This window comes from Chionomys nivalis, chromosome 24 (assembly GCF_950005125.1).
Source record: "Chionomys nivalis chromosome 24, mChiNiv1.1, whole genome shotgun sequence".
Taxonomy (NCBI): Eukaryota; Metazoa; Chordata; class Mammalia; order Rodentia; family Cricetidae; genus Chionomys; species Chionomys nivalis.
The window spans coordinates 6,087,209-6,103,014 of NC_080109.1; the positions used below are offsets into that span (position 1 = coordinate 6,087,209).

Below are 15,806 nucleotides of genomic sequence, written 5' to 3' on the forward strand. Positions count from 1 at the left end.
GTATGTATACATGTTCACCCATCTACGCTCGTGTGTGTGTGTCTCTGCATAGAGGTACAGTAACCTTAGAACATAAAACCAAGCCCTACTTCCTTGTATTCCTAGTGTGCCACCTGGTGCATGGTGCATAAGAAGTGCTTGTTCATTATAGGTGACTTCACAAAACTGGGTTTAGAACATTATGTGTTTATGGTTGGAACTGGAATTGATGGGAATATGCCTTCTTCTGGGATAAAGAGAAACATGAATCATCTTTCTTTAAAATAACAGAGGAAGAGTGATGTGTTTAACACGGTGCCTGCAGCTTGTTGCATTTACTTTTTCTTAAATGTATTTATCCTTATGGATGTGGGAGTTTTACCTGCAGAGGCCATAAGAGGACTTGGGGTTACAGATGGCTGTGTGGGTTCTGGCATTGAACCCAGGTTCTCTGGGAGAGTGCCCTTACCCTCTGAGCCATCCGAACAGTTCCCTGTATTTGTTTTCTTACAGGAGGCTAAAGTCTTTCAGACCTGTCTCTTGTGTGTGTTGTATCATAGTTCAATCACTTTTCCATTTCCTTTTTAATGAGATATTTAACATTTATGTGTGTCTCCACAAAAGCTGCAAGCCTCCTCTTGCACTGTGGTCACACAGTTCATCACATGACGTGGTTCTGGAACTCTGACTTGGTGCACCTTTTTGTCCCTTCACATCGAATCTGATCTCAGCCCAGCAGTTGAGCTGGTGGCCACAGGCTGACTGTGGGGGTCAGCCCAGTGGGCACAGTGACTATAGCCATAGCCACAGCACACAGAAGCTGGGCTTTTCACCACTCTAGATCGCCTTGCTCTGCTCGGAGTGCCCGCTTCCTTTCCTGTGCTGACCTTGAGCGTGAGGTGTTCTTGCATGGTCTACTAAGTGTTGGGAACACAGTCGTACAGCATCATGAGACCCTTTCCTCTTCAGCATGTGGCATCTCTTCAGTCTCCGGTGACTAATGCTGACCCTGTTTTCAGGAACAAGACTCTGCCGAATACATGCGAATGGCGGTATAAATGCTGTGCTGTCTGCTGACTCTGTTGGATGCACTTGCAGTCTGGTGGCAGCCTCTCAGGTAGCCTGGCTGGCTCCGTCTCTCCACTGATTGAAACAAGCTACAGGAGAGTTACACCGAGGCAGTGTTGGAACATGCTGGAATGCCTTTGATATGATAGGCATATGTATTATCCATTGGAGCCCGAGAGTAGGAGCCCAGCAACATGCTGTACCAGCTACATGTTGCCCTCCAACATGTTGGGATGGCATTGTTATTGAAGTTTTAGGGTATAAGCCTCGGTCTTGGCAGTTCCCAAAAGCTAGGTTTGTCAGCCATCCCCGTATACAAATTGAGGAGCTGATGGCCTGTAAAAGTGGCAGCTTTGGGTTGTGCGGGACACAGGCTGGTCATCATTATAGACCCTTCTCAAAGGGGAATTGTAAAATAAGGACCAGGGCTGGGTATGGTTGCTACCGTTTCCTGTTGCTATGGTAGAACACAGTGACAGAAATAAACGTGGAGAAAAATATATCATAATCACAGCACTAAGGAGACTGAGGCCTACCCTGGTCCCATAGTGAATCCTAAGCAGACTGGATTCTACATGGTAAGCGCACATGTCTCAAAAGCACAGATTTATTAAGCTCCACGGCTTTGGGGGTGTAGATACATATTACTGCACAAACTTTAAACACGGACATTTGGACTTCCTCAAAGTCTGTAAGCCTGGCAATCGACTTAGAGGCCCAATCGCAGTGGATTTAAACCGGCTCCTCTCTAAGGGTTGCCTCTGTAAGGACTACCAGCGGTCTCTAGAATTGTGGAGCTTACGCGCCGTCTCCCTCTGACCCCGTGGAGGTCCAGTCCCCTCACATGACCGCTCATGTAATCTCTGGTGATGCTTTTACCATTTTCTAGCTTCATCCTTTCCCTGACTCTCGAGAGTCATTTCTTTGGAAGATCCTTGTTGGCCTGCAGATGAGTAAGCAGGCTCGAAGTGATGCTGGAAGGTGGGTGTACGCTGCTAACTCTACAGACATTCTCAGGGACTGAGTGAGGAATTCAGTCCGAGAGTGTATAATTCTTGAAGTGTTTTTAGGGCCCTCTTCTGAAAGTTTTCAACATTTCTCTCTTGCTGGAGTCGGTGTCCATAACAGCAAATCCATGCTGTCGGGGAGAGCAAGATGCCAGGACTCCCATCATTTCCCCGTGCATAGCCTTTACTTGAATTCAATAAGTACCGTTTCTCACATGGCCTGCGCCTATGCTACGGAGGAGGTTTAAGGAAACCGCTGACCTACAGATCCTGTGCCTCTCTCCTGTCTTCTTCCTCCTTGTTCCCGTAGAATAAAGGGGACTCACACTTTCCATGTTCTTCCCCTCATGTTTCTTTTTCCTAATGAGTTACTTTAATTTTATATTACCAGCGCCTCTCCCCTTCTTGGCCATGTGTGTTGCTACAACCTTCTGAATTGCTTAAAAACACTCTTCCCAGTTTGATGGGGTGACACACGTCTTCTTAATCCTAGCACTTGGGAGGCAGAGGCAGGCAGATCTCTGAGTTCAAGGCCAGCCCGGTCTAGCCAGGGCTACACAGAGAAACAGTGTCTTGAAAAAGCCTCCCCCCCCCAAAGAAAAAAGAAAAACACTTTTCCGATTGGTGGTGGTACCTTGCAGACAACTGGGCAGTCAGATTGACACCCCTTCCCTCCTTTTTTCTGCAGCAGGGAGATCGTATAAGAAGGGATCATGTGGGACCTGGGACCCAAATCACCTGCAATTCAGTGTGTTAATGACTAGGTTTTGAAGTTGAGCATGGTGGCACTCGTGTGATAATCCCATCACTCAGGCAGCAGTAGTAGCCCGTCTCACAGATATTTTTAAACATGTAATTGGCATGCATTCAGTTTACAGTATACTGGCATGTGGCCAGTGACGAAGGACAGGTCCGTGTTGCATTCCTGACACACACAAAGCAGTTAAAGGGGCTTGGGTCCAGAATTCACACACACGATGTTTTCATTTTCTTTGCTCAGAGAGACCAAGCCCATTGATGGGAGATGGTCATCAGGCTGTGAAATCCGACACCCCAATTAACAAAACCTTGGGGGAACTTACACTGGGAAATTTCTGAGACTTGCGTTACCCGGGAAGGAACTGCAGAACACCAGGCAGGCACACCTAGTCAGAACCGACACTGAGCTGCACCCAGTCCAGATGCTGCACCGTTAGCTGTCTGCTGCGGAGGATGCATTTGCATGTGAGACATGTGAGGGTGGTGAGCAGGTGTGTAGGAAAACCGTGTAATCGTCTGTGCACGAGACTGTATGCCATGGGGATTGCCTTGGGGAAGATAACTTCGTTCACGCAGAGTACAGCTTATCAGATTCTTCATTGGTACTTACACTTGAAGGAATGTTGGACAGTTCTAAGTGTTTGGTTGCTGGCCCTTTCAGAAGCAAAGACAGAAACCTGAAAAGCCTTGGACATAGCACAGGAAGTGTTTTCCCAGCGCTTTTCACACAGCCCATCAGATAGTTCTCCTCATCTGTGAGAAGAAAATCAGAGCTGCCTTGGCTGCCCTTTTAATAACAGAGTCCATGACAAACAGGGAAATGGCATCTCTGCTAACACGGCTCTGTGACAGTGGAAATTTGGTCTCTTTTTAGCCTTCCACACCTTAGTCACTGCCGAGGCTACTGTCGCACAGCTGTGCTGTGTATGTACGTTAGGTTCTTGGTTAGCAGGACCCCGCAGTCATAAGGGAGGCAGGAGATTCTCTATTGGAAGGATGCAAGAAACCCATGCAGTTGGTGAGAGCAGCAGAGCCGTGGGCTTGGTGCAGACAGCAGGCAGGGCAACCCCAGAACGGAACCTGGGTCCTGCGTCTCTGCCTTCTCTGTCTGCATACACAAAGTGTGCTGTACTCCTACAAGAGGATACTCAAAAATAGGGAACTAAAATGCAACAAATTTGCGTTAAAACAGCTACCTCTTAAAAGTGCTATTTTTAAAGAAGCCAGAAACTACAAAAACTGTGGGCCATGTGATCTTATTTATATGAAAGTTTACAGAAGTTAGAGCCGTAGTTCTAGAGGCCATATTTGTGGTTGCTGGGGTAGCTACAGGGGACTAACTACAAAGGAACTTCTGTAGGTCCTGCAAACTTCTAGTACGTGATTACGGCAGTGCATACACAGCTATATACGTTTGTTAAAACTAATTCAATTCACATAATTACTGAATTTTAACACGTGTAAATTATGTCAATAAACGAGACCCCAAAGAGTATAAAGACAAGTTTCCAGATAGCATTTCAGTACCCTCCCAGCAAAATGATGGATGTCAGTCAGATGTCTCTCTCTGTCTCTTGTCTGTCTGTCTGTCTGTCTGTCTCTCTCTCTCTCTCTCTCTCTCTCTCTCTCTCTCTCTCTCTCTGTGCCTACTATATAGGTACAGGTACCCAACACAGCCAGAAAAGGGCATCAAATCCCCTAGAGACTGTTACAGGATGTTGTGTGCTGCCCAGCAGGTGCTGAGAACCAAATGCCAGTCCTGTGGAAGAACAGAAATTTCTCTTAATCCATTTCTCCAGCCGCATCTACCTTGTTTTGTGAGACCCTGTCTCTCACTAGGACCTGGCACTCACCAATTAGACTAGGCTGGCTGGCCACCCGGCCAGTGCACCCCAAGAATACTTCTTTTTCCACCTCCTCAGGGCTGGGGTTGGAAGTGCACACCACCATGCCTGCTATTTTTTAAAATATGCATTCTGCTCATATTCCCCAACCCCTAAAGGGTATAATGTTACCTTGACCTTGTTATTAGAAAAATGGCAATGGGATCCCTAGCTTATTCTGGTTTTTCTCATTCTGAATGGGAGTACAGTCTTTCATACTGATTTGAAACATGGGGAAATCAAGTCCTTTTGTTTATCTATGAACTCCTTAGTACCTTCTGGTTTTTGTCAAAAAGATTTTTAAGAAGAACACCATTTCAACCAGTTTTTTAGAAGTCTTTATTAACTTACTTGGTGTGTGTTATGTGTGTGGAGGGGGGTGGGGCATGCCCACAGAGACCACCGCACATCTGGAGATGAGAGGACAACTTGAGAGAGTGTCTTTCCGTGTGGATCCCAGGAACTGAACTTAGCCCTCTGAACCATCTCAGACCTTCTAACTAGTCTCAAGCTGGTTCAGTGGCACCCCTTTCTGGGGGACCGTGAGGCTCCACACTTCTGCAGTCCACACCTTCGTCTTCTGATGCCGCACCGAACATTCCGTCCGTCCTGAGCTGGGGAACCCTCACCCACTGCATCTCTTTCAGCATCCAGTACTTGACGAGCCCATAGCCGAAGCTGTCTGTATCATCGCCGACACGGAGAAATGGACCGTCCAGGTGGCTACGAGTCAGAGGAAGGTGATGGACACCATGAAGCTGGGCCAGGATGTCTTGGTCTCCAACCAAGTGTCCTGTTTACTTCAGTCCATTCTACAGCTCTATAAGCTGCACCTTCCTGCCGACTTTGTAAGTATTTGGCCTTTCATCATCAAAAAATATGTGATTAAAAGATAACTTTTATTTATTGCTTTGATTATATTTATTTATTGATTTGATATCACAAATTCAGACACATTGTTTTTAATGTACTTAAGGTCTGCTTTAAAGAAAAATGGAACATGTAGCTTCAAAGCCTCAGACAGGGAGGAACTTGAACTTGTAGATGATCCAAGGCAGGGCGGTTTTTTCTGTGAGCATCCTCACAGTTCATTAGGGGTGAATGGGCTCAGTTCATATTTGAAAGGACGTTGTATGAACTTATCACATGGTGTCTCAGTTGTTCCTTTCCAGGTGGGATTTTTAGAAAGACTTTCGTGACATTTTAACTAGAAACTAAGAACAGTCTAGAAGGTCCTAGAAAAGGGTTACCAGCTCTCCCCTAGTCAGTGGACTAGCAAACTCCTGATTCGTGTTGAGTGCAGAGAGTGGTATAGAAGAAGTGTATTCAGAAGGTGAGCAAGGAAGGCTGGACAAGGAGAGAGAGACAGAAGGCGCATAGCTGAGCAGCCTTGCTGTGTGGCCTTAGGGACACACACCACGCAGAAGTGCTTGCCTTTTCTGCTTCCTTCCCTTCTGTGCAGGGTGGCTGTTTGCAGCCAAGCCTTAGTTCAAATTCCTATCCCCCTTCTGGTCTCCGGAGAGAGCACAGAACTGTTTAACAGCCCGACAGGAAGCATCAGCTAATACACCGATCAGTTAATATACACTGGTCGTCTGTCTATCTTCTTACGGCCAGGTCCTCGGTTGCAGCTCTTTGCACACACCGTCAGGACTCTGTTATCAGTGTCCTGAGGGATGGTTGAGAAAGCTGGGGCAGTGTAGAAGGGGAGGAAAACCTTGAAGCAGCCCTAGGTCACATGCCAGTACGCCTTGTGTGGCGAATCCTCCAAGCCCGGGTTCCTTGTTTGCAGCGTGAAGATAGTTTGAACCTGTTGTGAGATTGCTCCACAAACTAGAGAGGAGACCGTGCTTTTCAGACTGGCCAAGCGCCACACCGGCACAGGAGGCTGCAGAAGCCACTTTGTGTGTCGTTTCACAGTCAGGGAGTGAGAACCATTTCTGAGTTCTGTGTATGAGCCTTGTAACCTCTCAGAGACACATTTTCCTCTCTGTACATCTAGAGGAAAAACAGAACCTGCTTCAGGCTGGGTGATGGTGGCGCATGCCTTTAATACCAGCACTCAAGAGGCAGAGGCAGGCGGATCTTTGTGAGTTCAAGGCTAGCCCGGTCTACAGAGTGAGTTCCAGGACTGCCAGGGCTACACAGAGAAACCCTCTCTTGGGGAAGAAAAATATCTGTTTCATATGCTTAGGAAAACGAGTTAATTCAAGCGAAGGACTTGGAATGGTGGTAGGTGTTCCAGTCTATCAGTAAACGGTTATTACTGGTATGTGATAGACAATATTGATGGTGTAACAACTGGCAACATCTTCTATAAAAATCTTTATTTGGCTTGTGACTGAAGCATGCTCTTGCATGGGGTTAGCAGGAGAAGCAGGCTTCTTCTTTTCTCCTAGAAGCAGACTGATTTGTCCATCCTTTGAGGCTTGGGTTTCCTTTTCTGTAAGGGAAGGAGGAGATATTAGAGCCCATGGCGGCTTTCTGCTGTCTTTACAGGTGCCTACATTGGATTCTCTCAAGACATTGTTCCCATTGTCTGACATCTTAACTACCAAAGCAATAAATTATAGAAAATTATTTCTGCTTCATCTGATAGAAATATACATAACTACGTAATAAGACATGAATGACCTACTTCACCTGGCAGAACCAAGATCCAAGAGAATTCTGTCTAAGTGTTGCTTTTGAGAAAATATACATGGGACTTGTATATGGAAGGAAATAACTAAAATTTTAGAAGTTAAATGCTATTCCTTTAGGAGTAAGATCCGACAAAGGGGGTAACCACTCAACGTAATTCTATTTGAGTATGAAGCTTTAAAAAGCCACTTTTTTGTAAATGTGTTTTTCCCACATTTAGCATATATTTCTAGACCCAACATTGCGTCATACAATTTTACCGCGGACTGAAAACATCACACATAAAAACCACTTTAAGACATAAAGAATTCAGTCTGATTTGAATGTTTCTTGCTATCATGTAACTCTTATTTAAATACTATGTATTTCCCTTCACAATGAGCCAAAACTTGGTAGGAAATCTCTCTGCTGTTTACCTTTGAGATTGGTGCCACCCCCCCCCCCCCGCCTTGAGTAGTACTTACAGCTGTGGTTCATCCTCAGCATCCTGCACCTAAGATGCTCGCCAGTGACAGACTCAAGAGCCCCCACGTCTCATAGACACTTCTCCCCCCTCATTGATCAGCCCAGATGGACAGGGTTAATGTCTTCGAATGCATCTGCTCATCTTTTTACCCTGAAAATAGGAGGCCTAATGGTCCAGAAGGAAATTGTGGATGATGGAATTGTCTTGCCAGCACTGTCAGGTGTCATCTCCCAGAGACACTGCGGTGACTGCCTGCCAAATGCAGAAGCCTTTGCTGCTGGCGGGAGACGCAAATGGAGGGCTGTGGTTCCCTGACGACTGAAGCTAAACACAGTTCCAAGTGAAAAGATGTCCCCAAGATAATTGTCTCTCCTTTTGTTATTAAAGACCTAATTAAAGGATCCTCTAGAAAGCAAAATGCAAGTCTAAAGTGACCTTGTTCCCATCATTCTGCTTCTAGGAATGTATTATGCCAGAAACGTCTGAGGTCCAGAAAGAACACAAGAGCTATAACATTCTTTACAAAATTATAGCCCCAATGTAGACTGCCCTACGGTTAAATAAATAGTAGTAAGGTAACATTTTTCTAAAGCACTAGCCATGAAAATGGCCTAGTAAGGAATTCTTAAATATGAGATTATTGGTAAGTTTCTCAACAAGAAATCTTGTGAACAAAGATGTAAAGACAAGTACAAAAATAAATCCACTTCTGCAACCCAGAACTCGCTGTTCTGTAGGGTTCTGATACATAGGAGGAGTGTGTCTCTCCAGAGAGTCAAGATGATGATGGTCCTGACTCCCACATCGGTTCCAAGAACAAAGTTTAAAAGCCAGAAAGACGGATTGTTCATGCTTAGGGAAAAATTTCAACTCTGTAAAAGGTTTTCTTTTTTAAAACATACTAGAATGATATTATATGCAATTGTTAATAGCCATTTTATGAAAAACATAAGCTGGTGGTTCTGGGGGTTTATTTGAAAGGGAGCGGTTACAACTGTGTGTGTAGAAATGGGTAAGGAAAAGCCCAGCTCTTAAAGGTCCGGCACACGCTGAAGGCACAGCCCTCACTGTCAATGCTATTGATTGCAGTGCATCATGCATCTGGAAGACAGACTACAGGAGATGTACCTTAAGAGCAAAATGCTTTCCGAGTATCTCCGGGGACACACGCGTGTGCACGTGAAAGAACTGAGTGTGGTGCTGGGGTGAGTTCTGTGCACGGCCGACCTTTCTCACAGGTGTACTGACCATAGTCTCTCTTGTCTACCCAGATGCACACACACGAGCGCACATGTGCGCACACACACACACTTCCTGGCCTGTGCCATTTTATACCTACTGGATCAATAACCTCACTCAGAGGTGTGCCCGTGCTGCTCCCCAGAGAGCTGTAGGATGTCGGCTGCGGCAACATTCGATCTCACTCTGCCTCTTCATCCCTAGTGACACAGTCGTGATGCAAAAATCGCAAGCTGTCGGGGCAGCGGCAGCTTGTCTCACATTGTGGAGGAGCTGAGAGGCATTTCCTGCGTACCTCCTGAGTTCACCGCACCCAGGATTAGACTGGCTCTTTGCTTAAGGATATCCACCATCTTCCGAGAGCACTGGCCCCACTTTCCCTACGAGAAATTCTGACTTCCTTCATTTTCATTTCCGGTAGAGAAGTAACAGAAAAGACTCTACCTATAAAGAATTTTTCCACCATATCACTGAGGTGATTCTGCTAATTTGGAATAAGAAAATGCTGTGTCTATAATGTCACCCTTAATTTTCTACTAGGCCTGGTAAAGTTTTGTTTTATGTATTTAGTTTTGCTTTTTGGATGATTTGTTTGTTTTGAAGATAGGATATCATTTTGTAGTCTTATGATGCTAGCTTTAAATTCAGGATCCTCTGGCTTCAGTCTCTTTACTGCTAGGATTACAAGCATGTGCCACCATGCCTGACTCCCAAAGTAATATATCATCATCATCATCGTTATCACTAAATGTTTTTATTTTATATGCATGTACACTTGCATGCCACATGTATGCAGGTGCACTCGGAGGCTAGAAGAGAGGGATACTCAGTTCCCTGAAGCTGGAGTTACAGGTTGTTACTGACCTGGGTGCTGGCACTGAACTCAGCCACTGGAACAGCAGCGTGGACTCTCACTGCTGAGCCGTCTCCAGTTCTGACGGCATTGGTTTAGAGTTAGGCCTTGAGTCCTTGTCAGATTTTCTGTCTTTGACAGGTCAGTGTGACAGATCAGTGACCAGGACAATAGAAAAGCTACCACTGTAGAGATGCCGTGGCCAAGGCGACTCCTATAAAGGAAACATTTAATAGAACTCACTCGAGTTCCAGAAGTTAGTCTGTTACATGGCAGGGAGCACACGGCACACAGGCAGACAGGAGGCAGTAACGGAGAGTTCTACATCCTGATCCATGGACAGAGAGACTTGGGCCTGGCGTGGGCTCTCAAGGCGGCAACTCCTAGTCCTTCCCATCCTTTCAAGAGGTGCCATTCTCTTGTGAGTAGGCATCAAATATATGAGCTTGTGGGGACTGTTCTTATTCCAACCACACTCCCATCATATGTTTTTGGTAATTTATTTAAAAATATTTTCCCATTTGGAGGGATTGAGCTTTTGCTCTTACCTTGCAAGGTACTTCGACTGTTTGCCCTTCTTATCCTGCCTCAGATTTCCCGTTGTGAGGTCTGGTCCCATGGTTACAGGACTCTGTCCTACTCTTTGACTGGGACAAAGGGCCATTCATAGTCTTAGAAAAAGTTTTAATTTTGGAAGAAACAATTAGAACTATTCCACAGTCTGAAAGTCTCCTGTCCTTCTCTCCCACATGACAGCACTTTGCCATAAACCATATTGCGCCCTGTGTGCTGTAAGAGGCAACCACTCCGTGTCCGTCTGAAGCGATGGCACCTCTCCTAGTTTCCGTTGTTCACGGAACACTGAGCTCTGTTCCTCAGTAAGTCACAGGACCGTTGTGTGAAGAACCTGCCTTGTCATTTCCTTACTGATCTGAGTATAGGTTCAAAAGCAGTGTGCCTTCAAGAGGAAGGATCTGAGGAACCCGCATCGTGACATGGCCATGCAAGGAATAAGGGCTGGATGTCCCTGCCGTGGGAAGACCAGCCTTCTACCCTCTCTCCAGCACCACCCCTTTTGAAGCAGTGTCTCCTGAGAGAGCTTTTTATTCTCTTGTCTCTTTTACTCACACTTTTTTCCTTACATCTTATTTATTTAGTATATGGGCATATGTGTATAGGAGCTTGCATGTATCAGGGTGTGTGTTGGGGGAGGGTCAGTTCTCTCCATCATGTAGGCCCTAGAGATGACACCTGGGTCATCAACCTTGAAAGCTTTTACCAGCCAAGCCATCTTGCTGGACTGTTTTACCTTCTCGTGAGTTTTAAAAGCTGACCTGGACTAGAAGCTGGTGCCTAGAAGGGATTCTTTCCTATGAAATGATGCGGTTTTATAATACTGTCCTTGAATTTTTCACCACTCAGGATCGAATCTAACGACCTGCCTCTGCTGACCGCGATTGCCAGTACTCATTCTCCCTACGTGGCGCAGATCCTCCTATAGCCGACTGCGGGACAGTTCTTAGAAACCGAGTCGGAAGAGTGAGCTCTTGGTGTTGGCAAAGGCGTGGGAGCACGGAGCAGACACGGAGCCACGACGGAGTGGCTCTCTCATCGGGAGAAAGTGACCTTCCTGGTGGGAGGAAAACGTCAGCCCTACAGTCAGACTAAGCAGACGACTCTGGTGCCGTTGGGCAGAATATTGAGGGCTGACTTTGGAGTGGGGGCAGCCAGCGAATAGAGCATTCCATCAGGAAAATGTTGCCTGTGTAAGCATGAGAGAGCAAGAAGTATTGCTCTAAGAACAAGCAGGATTCTAGATCGGAGCTCTCTTTACAGATGGTGCCGTGAAGAAAGCCACATTGTGCCGCTGTCTGCGCTGTGCCGCGTCACACAGGATGTGGAAGGGGAGAGTGCTTTGTCACTCAGTTTGCTGTGACCCCAGTGCAGCCACATACAGATCTGAGGGACTGCTGGTGCAATAAAGCCCATGCGTGATTCCGTCTAGCACCCGATGCTCCTATCGAGTGCAGCGGTCCGTATCGGCCCGTGCAGTCTAACACTGGGTAATCATCTTCAGCTTTAGCGTCAGCAGCCTTCTCCAGAAAGACCTTCTACCAAAGTTGCTCCCATGAGCTCAGGTGAGCTCCTCTGGTTGAGCCCTCCCAGCCCGAGCCTCTTTCCTCCTGCGAGTCCATGCAGATGCCTGCCTGCACTGAAAAGTGCATCTGCCCACTGGGAAGTGAGCCCTGCAGCAGCTCGGAGGAAGGACGCAGGCAGTTTGGACATGTAGAAGCAATCCATGCACGGTCTGTTTTTACACGATCAGCTCTGCACTTTTTAAAACATCTTTCCAGAAACTGACCATGTATAAACCTTGCCCATGGTGAACTGTAAAAACCCAAAGAACCTTAGACTACTGAGCGTAACACAGTATGTGTCCAGGACTTTAAAAACAAAATCTGATGTTTGAAAGCCAGGAGCCAGTCAGGTCAAGTCAAACCCTGTCAGGTCCTTGGAGGCCTGGCTTTTGGTGCTTGAGAATGTGGGATAGTGTCCAGGGGCTCAGACGACTTCCTAGTTTATATCTGATAAAATCCTGATCCATGTGACATTTCTCTATTCGTTGAGAGCGTGTGCTCCTGTGGACAAATGCCAACGTCATCTCTTAGTAGTCCGGAGCGTGGACGCGCCCTCTCTGCCCCGTCTCCCTTCCCCTCCTGCTCCCTCTCCTCTGTTCACCTTTTGTGATTTGCAGAAGGTACCTCAAGGCACTTAAGATCTTTAATTTGCATTTTTTGTGTTTGTCCCGTTCTTTGAAAGCTTTCCATGTTCTGTGAGCTGGCATTTGAGTTACTGATTCCCACTTGCTGGCTCCACGGTGTCATCCTTTGCTGGGAATCCCACCCGGTCTCAGCTTTCCGAGCACGTGTTTTTCCTCGCCGTGGAGGAATTGTCAAAGCAGAGGTCAGCCTTTCACCCTCACCGGCTCACAGTGCTCCCTGCTCCCCTCCTTTCTCCCAGCTTCTCTCGTTTACATGTGGATACTGCCTCATCACCATCTTCTGAGGTTCTGGAGAGAAGGACTCGGTACACAATTGCTCAGTTCTCATGTTGACAGCCAGACCTGAGGAACTACGCTGTCGGCAAGTTACTTCTCAGCCTCATGCATAAAAATTTAGCCTGGGCCTTCAGATCCTACAAAACAATCTGCCTCTTACTCTAACGTTCCAAATTTCAGAAAAGCTGGGCGGTCACGTGGGGTTATCTCAGAGCCCTTCCTGGCCTCTCTTGCTGCTGCAGAGAAGGACACTCTCCTCCTCTCCTGGCTCCCAAGGTGTGGGACGTCCACATTTTGTCTTAACGTCAGCCTGTTCTCAGAAGCGCAGCAGCAACCGAGTATCTCACGGACTTCTGTTGAGACGCCCACACCCTGCATCATGGATGGCTTTGTTTTGACATAGCTGGAGAGTCCAAAAGGGACCCCACCTTCTCCTAGACCCAACTCAAGGGAAAAAATTTTAAAAAACCTTTTTTTTTAAACGTTGTAATAAATCTACCTCAGTTGACAGGATTCTACCTGCCCTTCGGGCCTCTTCGGCTCGGAAGTCTTACCTGCTGTGTCACTGCTTGTGGGACTGAGCAGCAAGTGAGGCAGGAGATCGGGGCGGAAGTGTGTCAGTGTTCCTGTGATGACCTCTTTCTAGCATGTTGCGGTTTATATGCGATAAGTCGATAAGTGATATGAATGTATAGGCAATTGTGTATGTTTTAAAAGATGACAATGAAAATTGAAAATGTAGCTTCCAAACTTGTTCATAATTCCAAAGTATCTTGTTTCATCAGTGTTACGTGGTGTTTGTACAACTTCAGCTCATGTTTCAGAAGTGTGCTGTTTTTTACGGACAGGAGCTCATCTTCTCACGTCTCACAGAGTTGCTGTTTACACATCACAACTTTTTAACTGTGTTTTTCAGAATTCGCTTTTCTGGAGGGAAGAAATTCCCCACTTGCTAAATGATCCTAAATTGTTGTCTGGGCTTTTAAAAATCAGGTCTTCGGGTTTTATAAACTAGTCTGTAGCTTTTTAGGTTCTTTGTTAGTTGGACGTACATAAGGAATATAAAATGACCCTCACATTCTTTCAGATGTCTGGGGTTTTTCTCCATCGATGCACACTCGGGATTCTGTTCACACGGACTTCATCGTGAAATCAAGAAGGTCCATAGCGTCTCTTAGTCAATGTGAAATGGTTTGTTTGTTTGATTTTTTTTTATTGTGCTTGGCAGAAAGGACATTTTAATATAATTTTTACTTAAAGCAGCCCCTCTGAATGTTAATTTTTAAAATGTTAAAATTTGTTGAACATCTGGAACATGCGTTTGCATTATGTTTAAATTTCAGTGTTTTAAAAAGGAAAAATTCTGGGATAAATTATTATTGAACTTTCATTAAGAGAAATTTTTAGGACTGTTTTTTAAATCAGTTGAATGGATACCTGTGTCAGTGTGGAATTTTTTTTCCTTAAAGCAACATTCATGTATTGTTTTAATCCATTTTTTCTGTGACATTTGGTGCAATAAACTTTTTGAATTTATCTTGCAAATTTTCTTGGCACTGTGTGATTGGTTTGTTGCATTTAATCAAATCCAGCCTTGAAATGACTTGTGGTGAGTGGAGACTTGGTTAGCACCCTGGTAGGTGAGCACACTGGCCAAGCACGCAGCAGCAGCATCCTGGAGCCTGTGGGAATGCCCCAGGGCCAGTCTGTGTGACCTTTCATTGCCCTACTGGACATTCATTGGAGTGATAAACCTGTTTTTAATGATCTAAGCCGAGAATTTGTGGTTTTTACCTGACATTGGCCCTTGGTGAATTTTCCAAGAATGTAACGGTTGTCTCTCCTGGGGTTGTAGATTTCCTCTGTAAAGATTGTAACAAGCATCTGCTTGGTCTTCACCCAGAACTCATGGTGTTTTGGAACTTCCATCATCAACAGCTGTGTCTCTCATAGATCAGGACACCGATACAGTGCCTCCCTGTCAGTCGGCAGCTGTAGCCGCTCCTGCACGGAGCACTGCACGTAGGCATTTCTTTCCATCTAAGCCTCTACTCCAAACCTGCATCCAGGGGCCAGAGGCTGGCTCAGCAGGTGAGGGTCCTTGCTGCTAAGCCTAACAATCTAAGTTAGAGCCCCAGAACCCAAATGGTGGTGAATGACTCACACACGACCAGCAAGCAACTTTCTCACACGCTGGGGCGGAGGGAGTGGGAGGGTGTGTTGCCACAACTTGAGAGCCCCATAGCATATCTTCAGTCAGACAAGACCCTGGCAACTGTGTGAAGCTTACCCACATGAGCACCAGCGTGCTTGTCCTCTGCTGGTTTTAGTCTTCGGTAGCTGAACCCCTCCTTGCACACAGGGCAGATGAGAAGCATCTGCCGGGTCCTTTCTACAGGACAGAGCTTGGATTACAGTGGGGCTTCCCCTTCTTGTATTTTGTAACTTTGGGGTTCCCCCTTGTAGCCATGCATGGGCCCCCAGCCCTCTGGGCTGCAGTATCTTCTTAATGTCCCTTCTCAGCTCTCTCTCAGTGGACCTCTGACGCTGGGATAAAGAACAAAGGTCCCAGCTTCTGTTTATAAGCCCCCTACAAAGGCTGTATACACACAGCACAGTCTGTATCCCGCCGTGGTCTCCTCCTGCCTAGACTCTTCTGTTGCATGATTGATGTGTTTTTCTTGTATCATTTAATCCTCACAACTGGGTGAGATGGGTGCCATGATAGTGAGGTTCATGTGTCAAGTTAGCAAGGCCATTCTTCTCAGATTCTTGGTCAAACACCAGTGTAGGACATGCTGTAAGAGTATTTTTTTAGATGAGACTCATACTTCAATCAGAAGACAGAAGG

At 46.1% G+C, this 15,806-nt stretch overlaps 1 protein-coding gene across 5 annotated transcripts in view; it reads left to right on the forward strand.

Moving 5' to 3' along the window:
- The window catches only part of Fnip2 (folliculin interacting protein 2), a 97,825-nt gene extending 83,358 nt beyond the window's left edge, over positions 1–14,467 (forward strand). For 4 of the 5 annotated variants that reach the window (XM_057756944.1, XM_057756946.1, XM_057756948.1 and 1 more), the window contains 3 exons: positions 5,344–5,544; positions 8,895–9,010; positions 11,320–14,467. In XM_057756944.1, coding sequence (XP_057612927.1) covers positions 5,344–5,544; positions 8,895–9,010; positions 11,320–11,398 — 396 coding nt within the window. In that variant the 3' untranslated portion in view covers positions 11,399–14,467. The remainder of the gene's footprint in view (positions 1–5,343; positions 5,545–8,894; positions 9,011–11,319) is intronic. The other variant, XM_057756947.1, reaches the window with a different exon arrangement.
- The last annotated feature ends 1,339 nt before the right edge of the window (positions 14,468–15,806 follow it).